At 37.7% G+C, this 16,445-nt stretch overlaps 1 protein-coding gene across 2 annotated transcripts; it reads left to right on the top strand.

The window, feature by feature from the left end:
- Positions 1–511: 511 nt before the first annotated feature.
- On the top strand, positions 512–15,863 carry cap1 (cyclase associated actin cytoskeleton regulatory protein 1). 2 transcript variants are annotated; one of them, XM_039680717.2, is made up of 13 exons: positions 512–652; positions 4,077–4,194; positions 4,464–4,564; positions 4,661–4,738; positions 5,977–6,120; positions 7,698–7,783; positions 7,875–7,980; positions 8,056–8,218; positions 11,232–11,404; positions 11,631–11,754; positions 12,147–12,229; positions 13,521–13,664; positions 14,707–15,863. In XM_039680717.2, exons 2-13 carry the CDS (start codon positions 4,086–4,088, stop codon positions 14,788–14,790), a joined length of 1,395 nt encoding a protein of 464 aa, XP_039536651.2. In that variant the 5' UTR covers positions 512–652; positions 4,077–4,085; the 3' UTR covers positions 14,791–15,863. The 2 variants fall into 2 exon arrangements, with proteins under 2 accessions (XP_039536651.2, XP_039536650.2); XM_039680716.2 differs by having other exon boundaries at positions 571–725.
- Positions 15,864–16,445: the final 582 nt, after the last annotated feature.

The following is a 16,445-nucleotide window of genomic DNA, read 5'->3' as shown; positions in this document are numbered from 1 at the left end:
TAATTATGCTCAGTTTTTACTGCTATATGTAACATGCTTAACAAGGACACTGTAAAGGGTTATTAAATTGGTGTTGGAAATGCCCTGGTTTAAAGCACAGGGAGCCAAATATTGAAAACTGTCCTTTTATTACAAGTCAAAGCAGGCACTTGTTAATTCCATGCACAGTTTGCAGATCAAAATTGTGACATTCACACTTCCTGTTTTGGCAACAAATATATTAACTGAATCCCATATGTCTCTAACTCTCCAGCAGCTCCACAAATAACTTTAAACCATAGACTGTACAAAATCTAACCATAGACTGCTTTAAACCTGCCAGTAAGCAAGAGTAAAAATTAAGAAAATAAGCACTTTAATTATTACATAATTATGTCACATGTCTTACATGGTAGGCTGCGGGAATTCCTTTTATTAATGCTACATAATTACCTAGATTGAGTTTGAGTGAAATCAATATAAACAAAAGTGATATTCGTACTAAATCCAAAGTCTTCCTGTTCCTGTTTCACTCTTCTTCATCACTTTATAACCGCTCTCTCTCTCCTTTGTCCTTATAAGGAAGTGGATCTGTTGGTGGAGTTTGGGCGGAAACGGCGCGCGGTGACAGCTGGGAACTTCAACACGCTCATACAGGAAGACAACGCAGACGGTGAGCCCTAACACACCCATTCAACATCAAAGATTATAGCCAGGACCACTGTAACATTTCTCAGACGGTAAAGGTAAGGAGAAAAGCCTGAATGCATAGTCTCATTGATTAGATATCTTAAGCGACTTGCCGGCGGAAATTGTCTCTGCGCAAATCATGACAACTAAAACGGGCATCGCTCGCGTATAATAATGCTCTCAAAAGCGATACATTCTCACAGTAGCATTATGCCTTGTAAATAAAACGCGAATTTTCATACATTTGCATGTGTGCAGATTTCTTAACTGCATTATAATTGCGTCGGTTGGAAAAGTTCCTGATCTTGCAGAGCTCAGTGATGGAAAGTCCGACTGACTCATCTCTGCGAATCGGTTCTTTCGAACAGTTTGTTTCAAGAACCGGTTCAAAAACAATAAAGCGATTCTTTTGCATCATTACGTCATAGTGTTCCAATAAAACGCATTTCTAATGTGTGGATAGTTTTCACAGACTGATTAGGCTTTTTGACAGTCATCAGCATTGTAAATCCTGCAGTTTCATATATTTTCAATCGTAAAATAAATAAATAAATATTTTAAAAAAAACCAACTAAATAACCTTGACTGCCGTTATCAATTTCTCTATATCTTTTTCCTCTTTTGAAAGTTGTGAAGACATTATTGGTAACATGTAAAATATTTAATGTAGTCTTTTATTCACCTCTATTTTAAGAAGTTTACCCAAATATGACTACTACTGCTTCTGAGAAACCCGGAAATGTGAAAATTGTCAATCAAGGTGTAAACATCAATAGGCTACGTTTTATTTGTAACATTTCTAGTATTCACCTGCATCGTGTCACAGATCATTCATTATTATCGGTTGTAGGTGGTGAGATGTTGATTAGAAAACCGTTTGACAGTTGATTCAGTTCCATTAAAAATTCGGTTCAACTGATTCACTGAAAAGATCCGATTCAAAAGAACACCGAAAATCGCTACAGTGTAAATGTAGGAAGTGAGCGGATGTAAAGGGCAGGAAATATGAACACAAGCCCGTCGCGAGTCGCGATCGCTAAATTGTTTCCGTCTTCATATAATTATCCATAAACATTAGCTCAGTATTGTCTGACTGACCGCTCGACCGTGTTGTACCGGCTGGCCTGATTATTCAGTCAAGTCAAATCACATCAAATCTCTTGGCTTGTCTCTTGCTTCGTGTCCTATTGCAATCATATTAATGCTCGATTGCTGGTCAAAAAAACAAAACAAAACAAAAAAACACTAGACTATGGTCGTGTGTGTTTATAGTAAATGGCACATCTCATGCGCTGTGCCGAGAATGGATGTCATATGGCCTAGTTTTACTAGTCCTGAAGCATAAATGACCTGTTTATGTCCAGAAGAGCAGTTTACACGCATATTCTTGACGTTTTAGTCTTGTCTTTGAATTTACTGTAGTTTTTTCTTATCTTGTTTTGATATGTTTACCTTAAGGGTGTCACCTACCTAATTTAAATCTCAATTGAAGCACAGCAGCTATTGCTTTAAGTCATAATAAGCTGGGTTTGAAATTAAAGGAATACTTCAGCATTTTCTCATTCTCTTTTTCTTCTTCTGCTGAACACAAATGAAGATATTTTGAAGAATGTTTGTAACCATTAACATACATATAGCCTACTAAAGAGGAAAAAATACTACAGAAGTCAGTGGGGGCCCATCAACCGTTTTGGGTGAACTATCACTTTAATTTAATAAAGATTTTATAATTTAATGATTTAATAAACCAGATTATCAAAATTACTGCTTAGATTTAAGTATATTTTTTATTTCTGATGTTTTTGTGTTTGCTTGTAAAAGTTCTGAAAGGCTGATAACTTACTCTTGTAGTTGCCTGGTGAGTGAAAGTTAAATTTCAAACTGTGATTTATAAATTATAGTTAAGATCATCATTTCCCACATCTGTATGTTGCAGTTTCTGCAGTAATCGTTGGCTTCTCCTCAGTCTGGTTTTTAGGGTGAGGACACTAGGAATTGGTCTGAGCCTGAGGCAATGAAATTTGACTGCTCTAATTTGAATGTAAATATTTTCTTACAATGTGGAGAGAGAAAAAAAGTTAGAAAAAGAAAATTTGACTCTAGTTTGACTCCAGTCTGCTCGTTGACTCGTGCCATAATTATTATATTTGGCAAAAGTTGAAATTCTGCTTTGCTCATGTGCTGTGATTTAAATGTTTTTCCTGAAAAAAGCCACAGCTGATTGTGGCAACAGAGGAATCCGTTATTATTATTATTATTATTATTAGAGTAATGTTGACTAACTTACTCAAATTAAGTATATTATTACAGCTTTCATATTGTATTTTCTGTACCAGGGCCATTTAATGTATCAGACATGAACCTGCTCACCTGTAATAGTTTAGTATTAGTTATAATGCAGTCTTGGGAAATGTGTGATTCCTGAAGGAGTTACAAAATTACCCTCAGGATTCGGTGCATGCTCTCATTAGAAGCAGGTGCTCATATATGGATACCTTTGCGCTTCCCAGAAGAGTGTTCAGGTGAAAGGGGGAGTGAGTCAGTGAGCCAGATTCGTGTATCAGGTTTCTGTTGCGTAATGTTACCTGTTTAGTGTGTGTGTGCATGTGAAGGGGCAGTAAAGAGGGACTTGCCCTTTGAAAGTTGCCCAGAGAAGGCAAATAAGATCTACTTCCTACTTTTTGTGTGTATCTTAGAGGTTTGGCTAAAGTTTTTCCTTAATTGCAGATTTTTTTCTTCCTGTTGCATTCTTGCGGGACGACATGTTATGGCACGTCCTGCGTTCTCGGCACATTGTGCATCCATGTGTTCACTTGTTGTGTGCTCTGCCACTGATGCTCTTTGTTGAATTTACTATAAATGAGAATAAATAAAATGCTGAAGTCAGAATCGTTCGTTTACTTTTTTTTTTTTTTTTTTACTGGCCTGCCACAATCGTTTATGGCATTTACAGGGTAAGCCTAATAATTTTTTACGTTGTTTTACTTGAAGTACACAAAGATAGTCAAAGGTTCATGTGATCATATGCATGTATGTATGTATGCATGCATGCATGCATGCATTTATTTATTTATTTATTTATTTATTTATTTATTGGCAGAATGTGATTTGAAATTTACATCACAATTTGATCAAATAACACAGTCAGATGGTTAATCACGACAGGTCAATTTTTTTTTAATTTTAGCTCATATTCTCATTCAAGATCGAACCTTGATCTTCTGGTGTAACCAATGTTTTTGTCCACTTAAACCCCACCCTTTCTTATAATCAACTGCAAGCTTTCATTCAGATCTGCCTCCATCCAATCAACAACTGACGGTGTTATTTTGTGATTATTCAGAATAAACATTACAGAAGAAAAGATTTGTCTATTTAATTTAAATTATTCTGTTTCATTCTCTCAGTGAGCAGGTATGGCAGAGCTGGCGGGTCTAGTGCAGCGTTTGGAGTTGGCTGTGGGCCGTCTGGAGTCCATGTCTGGGAGTGGAGGTGGAGTGAGCAGCCCTGCTGCTGGATCTGGAGGTAAGAAGAGCCTTATGTAAACCATTTCTGTCTGAAGATAATCATTACCGCTCAGCCAGTGTGCACTTGGAGTTCAAGTATTAAACTTAGCTGCTAAATTGTCTGCATCACCTCCAATAATGCAGCTCGTTGAAGATGTGCTATTACGTCAAAAAATATTTCAATTGGGCTTGCAAAATTTGGTGTGGACCCTCCTGATCATGAAAGTCTTGTTGCTGAAAGTCTTGTTAGAACATGGTGTAATTTCCTCTCATTTCTCTTCTCCTCAGCGGTGTCGGCGTATGTTGAAGCCTATGACGGTTTGATCTCTGGCCCTGTGGCTCAGTACGCTGCCCTTAGTCAGAAGATCGGGGGAGATGTTCAGAAGCATGTATGTAATCCTGCACTGTCATTATAGTTCCTGAACACTGGCACACATTGATAACGAGTCAACGCATTGTTCCTTCTCCTTGGTTCTGTGTCATAGGCTGAGATGATCAAGCAGGCCTTTTCCTGTCAAAGACAGCTTCTGGTCACTGCCTCCCGTTCTCAGAAACCTTCTGATGTAAGTATGATGTTGCTTTTTAAAATAAGATTGGTTACTGCACTACCGCTAAAAATGTTGTATGTTTGGAAGTCTCTCAACAAGGCTGCTTTTAATTGATCAACATACATTAAAACCATTCAACTATCTCAATTTATAACAATTTTTCTATTTGAATATTTTTTTAAATGTCATTATTCCTGCGATCAAAGCTGAATTTTCAGCAACATTACTCCAGTCTTCAGTGTCACATGATTCTTCAGAAATCATTCTAATGTGAAGAAACATTTTTGATTATCAATGTGGAAAAGAGTTGTGCTGCTTATTTCCATTTTTGTGGAAACTGAAACATTTTAAGGATTTTTCTTTTAAATAAAAAAAGTGAAGAACAGCTTTTATTTACATAATAAATGTCTTTACTGTCACTTGATCAATTTAATGCATCCTTGCTTAATCAGTTTAATTTCTTTAAAGCATTAGTTCACTTAAAAAAAAAAACTTTTGCTGATAATTTACTCACCCCCATGTCATCCAAGATGTCCATGTCTTTCTTTCTTCAGTCGAAAAGAAATTAAGGTTTTTGATAAACATTCCAGGATTTTTCTCCATATAATGGACTTTACTGGGGTCCAAACGGTTCAAGGTCCAAAAGACAGTTTCAGTACAAACTGCAAACTGTTCAAAGGGCTTTAAACAACACCAGACGATGAATAAGAGTCTTTTCTAGTGAAATGATTGCTCATTTAAAAAATAAATAAAAAAATGTAAGCTTTATAAGCACAAATGCTTGCTCTGTTCTGTGAGACCTTTTCAACGTAATTGCGTATTACGTGACGTCACAAACGTGCATCACAGAACAGAGCAAGGCGAGCATTTGAGCTTATAAATCTTAAACTTTTTTTATTTATTTTTTAAATGACAGATGGTTTTCGCTAGATAAGATTCTTATTCATCGTCTGGTGTCGTTTAAAGCCCTTTGAAGCTGCACTGAAACTCTCATTTGAACCGTTTGGACCCCATTGAAGTCCATTATGTGGAGAAAAATCCTGGAATGTTTTCATCAAAAACCTTAATTTCTTTTTGACTGAAGAAAGGAAGACATGGACATCTTGGATGACACAGGATGAACTACTCCTTAAATTCTTGCTGAAGCCAAGTGTTTGAACATTAGTGTCTCTTTCACACCAACATTGTTTACTACTTTTGCAACATTTTCTCATCTCGTCATCCGTCTGTGCATCTTCTCCTCTGTGATCTAGTCTGCCCTGGCTCCTCTTCTGGCCCCTGTGTCTAAAGTGATCGAGGAGGTGCAGGCGTTCAGAGAGAAGAACCGCTCCTCTCCTTTCTTCAACCACCTCTCTGCGGTCAGTGAGAGTATCCCCGCCCTGGGCTGGGTCGCCATGGTAAGTCTGGTGCTGTCAGTGTGTTGCAGTTTTGTAGTTGTGTGTCATTTCTGTTTGTAATTTAATCAGTTATTGGACTTTTGGACTCTTAACCATTCATTTTCCTCTTCCTCAAGTGTGAACATTTCCTGCTGTGACTACATTTACAAATATCTGGGTTAGGCTGGCATACTTTGCGTATCGTCACCGTCATGCGGAAAACTCATGTGCCCAAAAGCGCTACTTTTCAGGAAATGCGAAGAAAAAGAAACACTATCTATAATTAAACACTGTGTTAAAGTTGATATTGTTGTGGCTTTATATATGGCCAGATACTTGCATGTCATTTATATTATTAAAGGGGTGATGAACTGAGAAATCAAATTTTCTTTGAGCTTTTGACATCTAAGAGGTCATCAAATTATAAGAATATCCTGTAAGTTTCAGAACTGAAAACGTCCTTGTTAGTCCAATAAAAGCTTTTATTGACACCAGGCTCAGCAAACGACTCGTTTTTCAAAGTGGGGAACTATGACGTCAAAGGATAAAACACCACCCCCGCAGAAGAAGATCAACGCCTACTTCAACACGGCAGGTTTAGCCCCGCCCACCGATTTGCGCATTACACGCATAGCGAAATAACATAGGCCTACCTCGTGATGAAAAACCGGATAGAGAGTGAAACTTATTATAATAAGCAAAACTGTTATCCACTCACAGCAGTGGGCGTTTACTTTAGACTTTAGACATGCCTAGGCTCAAAACTGGGCTAGAAAATAGCCTATTACTTATGACATTCGCTTGGTTTTTACATAAAAAAACATCAAAATAAATAAGTTGTCCTCAGACAACAATATAATAAAATTTAAAAAGCCAGTTCATGACCCCTTTAACATTTTACCAATATCAAGCTCAAATTACAAGGTTTTTCGATCAGCAAATATCAGACAGTCATGTTTGCAGGATCTATGTGTATCGCAGTACATGTTCATCAACTTACGGGTTATAATGTTTATTGTAGCTATGTGGGCGCTCAGTTTTTTTGTCATTTGGCCAAAATCTCATCTTATAAAAGATGAAGTCCTTCACACAGGCTATTAAAAAACGGTATTGACTATGACTTGACTACAAATACTAGACTAAGATGCTCTTCTCCGCTCCTCAAATACATAAATCAGCCTTTAAATAAATGTATATATTTATTTAAACAATCAGTTGTTTATTTACCCTTGCATTGCAAACTAGCTCCACAATGTGTGTGGCACTTCATTCATGATAGAGGTGGGTGGAGTTATATGGTTTGACTGACAGTTTGAGGATCCAATGGAGTTACGAGGTTTAGTCTCAAGCTCTTTTTTTAGTACTCTTCATTTGTTAATTATTTGCAAAACTCAAAGCTGGATGCAAAGGGTGACCGATAGTAAGGATTCATGGTAGGGGAAAGAAATGTGGTGATACAAGGTTTCTATCTGACAGCGATGATATGTTTTTTCAAGGAGTCATTTCAAAGAAATTTAATGCAAAATGATTAAAAATATAGATATGCTCGCCTCTTTTTGTCACTAGTTGAATGCAAGTAAATTTGCAACTCTTTTTAGGCCCCAAAGCCAGGCCCCTTTGTGAAGGACATGCAGGACGCAGCCATGTTTTACACCAACCGTGTGCTCAAGGATTACAAGGAGAAGTATGTGTCTGTCTGTGGTGTGAAGAAACTAGCACAGAAGCTAAATGGCACATCGGTCATTTTCCCATCTGCTTTATTGTCTTATTTTCAGAGATAAGATGCATGTGGACTGGGTCAATGCCTATGTGTCCATTTGGACCGAGCTGCAGGCCTACATCAAGCAGCATCACACCACTGGATTGAGCTGGAGCAAGACTGTGAGTCTCATTCTCGTGTGTTCTGTTTGTCCCACGTGGCTCAGAATATAAAGTTGAATTGTTTTTGTTTTACAGGGTCCCGTAGCTTCGGCCTCTGGTGGCGCTCCGGCTCCGCCTCCCCCCGGCCCTCCTCCACCCCCTATGGACTTCGGTGAAAAGTCTTCTGGTGGAGACTCTGGAGCAGTCTCTCGCAATGCTCTCTTCGCCTCTCTCAACAAGGGAGCTGATATTACTAAAGGTATTACATGGATCCCTGACTTGATGTGCTAGTAAAGTGGCTCCGGTAGGGCCATAAAACATTCAGTGGCACATTTATTGCAGTTTAAATGATGGAAGGATCATCGCTAAAACATTAAACCGTTTTAATTGATTGGAACATGTCCGTTTGATTGATTGGAAATGATGCAGATTGTTCATCTTGATGCACTGTAATGGGAGCATCAGTGTATGTGAAAAGGTCATTGCAGCCTTCACAGCAAAAGGGGCAAAGTTAGGGCTTGATCCAAACAATATGTCCCTGTGGCCATCACATTTGTACATCCATGAGGCTCTATGGCAGGTTTTTTTTTTTTTGCCATGAAGTGACACTTCAAGGAATAGTTCACTTAAAGAGCAACATGCAGGTTGGACACCCCTATATAATGTAGTGTATGTTGATGATAAAACAACTAGATTTTCTGAACTGGAGTAATGTATATTTAGCCATTAACGATATTTTGAGAAAAATTGTGATAAAATAACCCGCGTCTATGAAGCACTAACCAGAAGTGGCGATCGGCAAGGGAGTCTGTTCAAGTTCAAGCTCAGGTTACAATGGATGCGAGTGAAGAAACCGAGTTCTCCGACGTTGACGAACATGCCTATGATGGCCCACAGGCCTATAATTATGAGCCTCCTAGGAGAGATAGAAGTCAGGGGCAGATCGGGGGAGGAACAATGGGCAGAGGAGAGAAGTAACGTTAGAGTTGTGGTGTCAAGAAAACCAGTGGCGAATAGGGCAAGTGACTTAGTTAGCACCGTGGCTAACAATGGTTCATATACTGTATGGCTAGTACCTTTAGTGTTTTGTAATAAATCTGCTTTAGCAAACATATGTTCGACCTGGTTCTTGATTAAACATCCATTTAGATTGTCTTAATTTGAGCCAGCAACATTTTGTCTTCTCATATTCTACGCTGACAGTGATTATGCAGTCCATCCAAGCTGGTTAGCACTATCTTAATTGACTAATGACCATGCCATAACAACCAATATACAATGATAATACCTAAGCTGCAATAACAACAGTCTAATGGCGCTTTTCCACTGCATGGCACGGCTCGGTCGGTGCAGCTCGCTTTGCTTTTCCACTGCGTGGTATGACTCGGCTTGGCACGGCTCGGCTCGCTTTAGCTCGGTTTGCTTTTCAACTGCAGTTAGTGATACCATTTAAAGCGAGTAAAAAGTGCGCCACAAATGACCGAGTGTGTGGGAACAGATGCGGCAGTGAAGTCTGCTCTCTTCACCTGCACAAAACGCACCCAAGAACGAAAAGCCTTGTTTTTCCTAGAAGGAAAATGATGGACACGATGTCCTGACAGGCTGGAATTCGTGCAACCAGCACAAACACAATAATTAACCATTATGGCTTCTCACGATCTAAAACATTGATCTAAAACTCTCTGTCTCTCACTACTGCTCTAACTACATCAACACCCAACAATGAGAAAGCGGACCGCAAGCTCTTTTGTTTGCCTCGGCCTGCGTCATATGACGCATTGCTAGCGGGAAAGGCGTATTCCAGAGCCTAGCGCATTTTCATCAAAATCTCTACATCAAATTAGATTTCATTAGTAATTTCTACATATGTGTTTTTAAAAGACCTCTGCAGACAATTTAAAGTATTAATTCAGAAATAAATTCAACCTGCATGTTGCTCTTTAAAAAATTTAAATTTGACAGTTGACAGACAGTTGATGGACCCCATTGTCTTCCATTGTAGGAAAAAAATACTATGGAAGTCAATAAGGTAATTGAGGTTCTAATTGAGGTATAGAAATATGGCTTTAAAATGAAACATTGGTATAAAAAAAGCACACCTAGGTTCCTTGCGCACGATGAAGACTTGACAGAACATCCGTCAAGTCTCAGACAGTATTCTAGGTTACTATATGCAGAGGTTTTGTGTCCAATACTTATCTGTTTTTTCAGAATTAAGTAGTAGGAAATTACTAGTCATCCTAGTCAGAAGTTCCAGACGAATTAATGATTTTAAGAAGACCAATGAGCTCTGGAAGCATCTCTTTCAGTAGTTTAGTAGGTAAAGGGTCTAACATGCATGTTTTTGATTTTAGATGATTTAAAGCATCGGTTCCCAACAGGGGGGTCGTGGCCCAAAAATTTATATAATGAACGAGTTCATCATGAATCCATCAATCCGTGTTTTTGTCTTATCCTGAACCACTATTGTCCACTTAGAAGTGTTTACATTGGGACTATTTTACACTGGTTCGGATTGGTAGCCCAGTACCTGCAAGAATTAGTTCCAGCTACAATGTTCTTCCGAAAAATGCATTATTCTGTTAATAAACGCAAGATTATTATCGCTCGCTATAGTGACAAAAGCGTAAAAAATAAAGCCTCACAAATAACACATTTTGTAATAGTCTATATTATTTATTTTTTTTAACAACACAACACTGTGAATATTTTTGCTTTTTTGCATTTAAAATAGGGCCAATTTATAGGCTTCTCTTAGGCTTACGTTTTTAAATTACAAAGGGCCTACTGATATTGTATTTTCAATATTATAGGCTATTATTTGTGCATAAACATATCTGGTTAAAGTAAACATATCGTTTGTTTGAAAACAACATATTTTGTTATCCTTGCTGCAAGCTTACAAGAACAATAATATTATTAAATGTGAAGGGGGGGCCCTAAAATATATTCTTGGGAAAAAGGGGTCTTAGACAAAAAAAAACTCTGTACGCAGTTGTGCTCTCCTTCCACAAGATGCGAAAAACCTAGTTTAGTCTCTAGTATTATACAATATACTTTTCCCATCCCTGCCCATACAATCATTACAATAAAAAGAATTGTCAACACCGTTTACGAGAGAAACACAGACGTCAAATGTCCCTTGTTTGTCGATGAAAATGGCTGAATTAAGAGGGGAAAAAATGAATGAAGATTGAAAACCAAAAAATTCAGGGTGTGTAATTTATTGAAAACCTGTCTTTAATATCCTTATGTTTTTATCTCCCTGTAAGGACTGAAGCATGTGTCTGATGACAAGAAGACCCACAAGAATCCTGCGCTCAAAGCCCAATCTGGTCCTCTGCCTTCTGGGCCCAAACCCTTCGCTTCTCGGCCCACGGCAGCCGCCAGCCCGGCCCGCACTCTTCCCCCAGTGCTGGAGCTGGACGGCAAGAAATGGAAAGTGGTGAGTGAGTCAGTATGACGGTTATAGTCTGTGTATGCAGCTGAGACTATTTTTGGAAATGCCTGTTTGAAAGGTATTTTCCATCTCAGCCGTTTATACAAAAAGAGGCTAAAAAAAGATGTAATGTGTTAGTGCTGACATAAACGAAATATTTGAAGACATGACTCTGTTTGGCCAGTTCATTTAACTTTGTATGCAATCCTCTCTCTGGCTTTTTTGCCTGTAGGAAAACCAGGAAGGTGCCCAGGGCCTTGTGATCAGCGACACAGAACTGAAACAGGTGGTTTATGCCTTTAAGTGCAACAACAGCACTTTACAGGTGAAGGGGAAGATCAACTCCATTATTTTAGGTCTGTACACACTACAGCAGTTCCTGTACCATTTTACAGTGAGGTCTCGTTTGTTAACATTAGATAATGCACATATGAACAAACACTTTTATTAGCCAACATTATAGGATAGTGCACCCAAAAATGAAAACGGTCATTCTCACACCCTCAAATTGGACCAAACCTAAATGATGACAGATTTTTAGTCATTAAAAATGTTCATGTTAGCTCAGAACAGTGCATAACTAATGTAACACTTTAATTTTTTTTTAATGTATTAGTAAATATGCAGTTTAAGATTAATTAAAAGATTAATAAATGCTGTAAAAGTATTGTTTACTGTTCGTTCATGTGGTTACTAATGTTAAACGAACAAGTAGAAAGTTCAGATATAAGTGTTGTTTTCTCTGCAGATAACTGTAAGAAAATGGGTCTTGTCTTTGACGATGTTGTGGGTATTGTTGAGGTGATCAACTGCAGGGATGTTAAGGTCCAGGTGTGTATGTTTGTGCTTATTACTCTCTTCTTCCTATACATGTACTTGTACAACCAAGTATCCACAGTTTTGGTAAAGTGTTTCAGTGAGTTGATAGACTCGAAAGACTAGATGAAACTCGAAAGACTCGAAAGATAGGGAAAGACTAGGTGAAACCCGTTTATTTAATTTTTTTTTTTACTTTTAATTAAAATGGTCTGAAAAGTAATTCCCTTAAACATATATGTATCTTGTAATTAAAAGTAGTAGTACGGATGGCCGTCCCGTATGAAAATTTCATATCACGATTATAGTGTCCAAAATTATCGTGATTGTCAATATTATCTCTGTTTTGTTAAAATTAGATGGAAGTGTTCAAAAAGAACTGATGCTCACACTGAAAACGTTTCAACAAGTTTTATAAATGAAAATCAACAAACAACAAATAAACAAGCAGCTCTATGCAGTTTAGGCAAGATTATATTCTACGGTATTTCCTTCTTTAAAATGCCCATCGTCAATAGCAACGCATTATTACACAGCGCACATCCATATAACAACGGACACGCGCTCTCGTTTCGTTCAAATACAACTTGCCGTCTTGCGTCTCTGTCTTGCGTTTTTTTTTTTATGGTATTGAAAATGAAATAATTTGAGTTTATTTTTTACAGAGTTTGATTGATATTGGTGTGATAGATCATATGTTGAGGACTGTTTTAACAAATTCATTTATAAACGAGTAAGATTTAAAACATTAGCTAATCTCATTATCAATTCAATATGTCCCCGTAATTATGTGGTAAAAATAAAATCGTTCGCTATACAACATGGGTGATGGTCACACAAGATGACTCGGCAGATTTGAAGTGTTTCTTTTGCACAGTGACTTTTTGTTCGGCAGACACGGGTGACTATCCTCGATCAAGTTTCCCTCAGGACTTTTGTAAAAGCCAAAATATGACCACACCTCAGATTTGGTCCTCTTAAAAGGCTGAAAAATCTCCCGAGCACGGTCACTGCCTTCCGTCATTCTTTCTCGCATAGTAATTAAAAAAAAAACCATTGCGTGCAGCCAGCGTGCACCTGCGTCAGACTGGTCGACCGGATTTACAGTGAGTTATTAAAATCGTGATAATCAAACACAGTTTTAATGATAATTATTTTTTAAACGATAATACTAACCGTCAGTATATTTTATCGTGAAACCAATAATCGTCCCATCCCTAAGTTGTAGCATTGCCTGCTTTCGTTTCTTAGCACTCCTGTTTTGCATCTGCTCTTTATTCTGAGTCATTGTTCTCTTGATTTCCAGGTTATAGGTAAAGTGCCAACCATCTCCATCAACAAGACCGATGGCTGCCATGTGTACCTGAGCAAAGACTCTATGTCATGTGAAATCATCAGTGCTAAGAGCTCCGAGATGAACGTGCTGGTGCCCAACAAAGATGGAGAATATGTAAGCGAAGATATGAATTATAAACATTTTCCTGACACTAGAGCTGTTAAAGTCATCACGTTCATTTTTGTGATTTTTCTTTTTTGTTTAACGTGTTAATGTATAGTGTAACATCTGTTTTTCCTGGCATCCTTTGGCTAGTGTAACGGTATATGCTCTCATCCGTTCAAGTGCTTTTAATTTAAACCATTCAAACGTGATAAGAAGGCAATTCTGTACAGGTGTGCTGTTTGTGAAACGCACATCCGACACACATAAAGCCACCTCACCGTCAGCATGCCGGTACCAATTTGAGTTCTCTATCGCGTCTTATCATGTTTATACGGACAAAAACACACAAAATTATGTCTAAATGCCTGTTTTTGCAGAGAATCCTCATAATCACAGTCATAAGGCAACGACACCAAGCTTTAAATGAGTTAAAAAATTCTTAAATGAACATCAAGAGTTGGGAGAAAATCGAATGTGTGTGTCTGCAGCCTAATAAACCCAATGCAATCTGTCATTGACGTTAATAAAAGAACAAAAGAAAAAGAGAAAATCACTCAATTCCTGCTCTTCACTGAATAACTTTTGTAGCTTTAATTTGATTCATCGGTATTTCATTTATACAGTTACAGTGTAGTGTTATTTTTCATGCGATTACTTTTAAGATTTTTACAAATGTCTAAAGGTGATGTTACACAGAGCAACTTTTTGAGTTCAGTGTTGCTGTTGCTTTCACGTTGAAAATGGGCAATACATTTCTATCTGGATAATTTAGATTGGTCGTGGGTTCTGTGTCTCCTCTGGTTGCACGTTGATGGCAACATTGCTCAAAAATATGCCATGCGTATCTTCACCTTTACAGTAATCAATTTCTGTATATTTCCTACCCAAATATTGAAACACTGTTAACAAGGTTGCATGCATCAAAAACCGGCCAGACTGCTATATTAAAGGCACAGTTCACTTAAGTTAACCTAACTTAAAATATTGAAAATGCGCGATTAATTAGTCGACTGACAGCGCTACTTTTTATGTTTCCCCATTTTCTTTCAAGACTGAGATCCCAGTCCCTGAACAGTTCAAAACCATATGGGACGGCAGCAAGCTGGTCACCACAGCAACCGAGATTGCCGGATAAAAGGGCCAACCTGTGCGAGAGACCGCCCCCATTGCAGTGTCCTACCTGACTGACCAATGAGCTTAAACTACAAAGTAGAATGGAATGCCAACCAGGTCAACTCTCCTATCAGCCAATCACAGCGGCAATCACATCTTCCTTCAGCTAGTGACATGCTTTCCAGAAACACTCACTCAGTCAATGGCAGGGCATCATTCTCCTTCTATTCCATTGATTTAAAACATTAGCACTTGAAATCGATTGCCAACAGTTGGGGTGTTTTCATGTTTTGTTTTTGTCTTGCAGCCATATGAAATAACACATGAATGGCCAACAAGAGGAATCAAGTCATTTTATCAAAATTGTGTTTTGTATTTTTGATTCTTTTTTTGCATTTTCTAGTCAGGGCACAAGTATTGGGCGGAGGGTCACTGTATTTTCTGTTTGACATATGCAATTCAGATATGAAGCACACAAATGTCCCTATTCTGACCACCAACACAAACATTTACTGTAACTTTTACTAAAAAAAGAATAATTCCAAGCGATAATTAGAATGAAGATTTGTCAAATCTTATTTAGAGGGTGAATTGGCATCTTGAGCAACTTGCAGAATCACCGTTATAATTCCAATCGTGTCACTGAAACTATAGTTGCTTTAGAAATTCTCTTTTCCCTCTTTATTTCATCCTGTATTCCAGAGCACATGCAGCATTCCCTGTAATGTAAATAAATTAACATTCCATGGTTTGTGATGGAAAGGTGTGGGAAGCATTTTGATGTCTTGAGTGTTTTTGGCACAAACTTTAGAGGCAGAAAAGGCACACAGTCTAATGTTCGGATGCTCATGGTACGGTTTGTGTCTGATGGCGATCTGCTGTACAGAGACTGGCTTTACATGAATTGTGTCCCACCTCTTGCTCTCATCACATGCTTTAACTAGTTTAGACCTTAATTCCAACCTCTTAATCTTTACTTTTCATAATATTGAGCTCATGTGTATGGAATTTTTGCATCATTTGTCTTTTTGCTCTGAGATATAGTACTGGAGAACAAACATCATTAAAACTGTTGCAATAAATAACATCACTTTTTTTTGTTGTACTTTATTGACTATAATCGGCAGATACATTTTGTTGCAAAAGGGCAATTTGAAAATGTTACCAGAAAGGTGATATAGTGTTGAACAACAGTCAAAGAAACAACCAATGTACAGGTGAAACTCGAAAAATTAGAATATCATGCTGAAGTTATTTTATTTCAGTAATTCAAATTAAAAAGTGAGACTAATATATAGACTCATTACATGCAAAGTGAGATATTTCAAGCCTTTATTTGTTATAATTTTGATGATTATGAAAACCCCACCATAATCATCAAAAATGTACACATTGTTTGCTAACGGCAATGTCCTTATGTAAGAGGCACTTAAACACGTCCCGTTTTATCCAATTTACAACTTTTCTCTGTCTGTGCAGCTCAACAAGCCTCAAGTATGTTTGATACAGTTTAATGTTAGTCTCCAAGTAGTTGGTAATGGAAGTGGTACACACTTTATGTGATTAGTAGTAATTAAATACATAGGAAATTGGGTTTTTTTGTGTGAGAAAAATGAACAGAAAAAAAGAAGTTACACAATTAAAAGTAATTAAGGTTTTTTCATTATTGAATCAGTC

The sequence above is a fragment of the Pimephales promelas genome, chromosome 18 (assembly GCF_988280905.1).
Source record: "Pimephales promelas chromosome 18, fPimPro1.hap1.1, whole genome shotgun sequence".
NCBI classification, from domain to species: Eukaryota; Metazoa; Chordata; class Actinopteri; order Cypriniformes; family Leuciscidae; genus Pimephales; species Pimephales promelas.
This window is presented reverse-complemented; position numbering and strand designations above follow the sequence as displayed.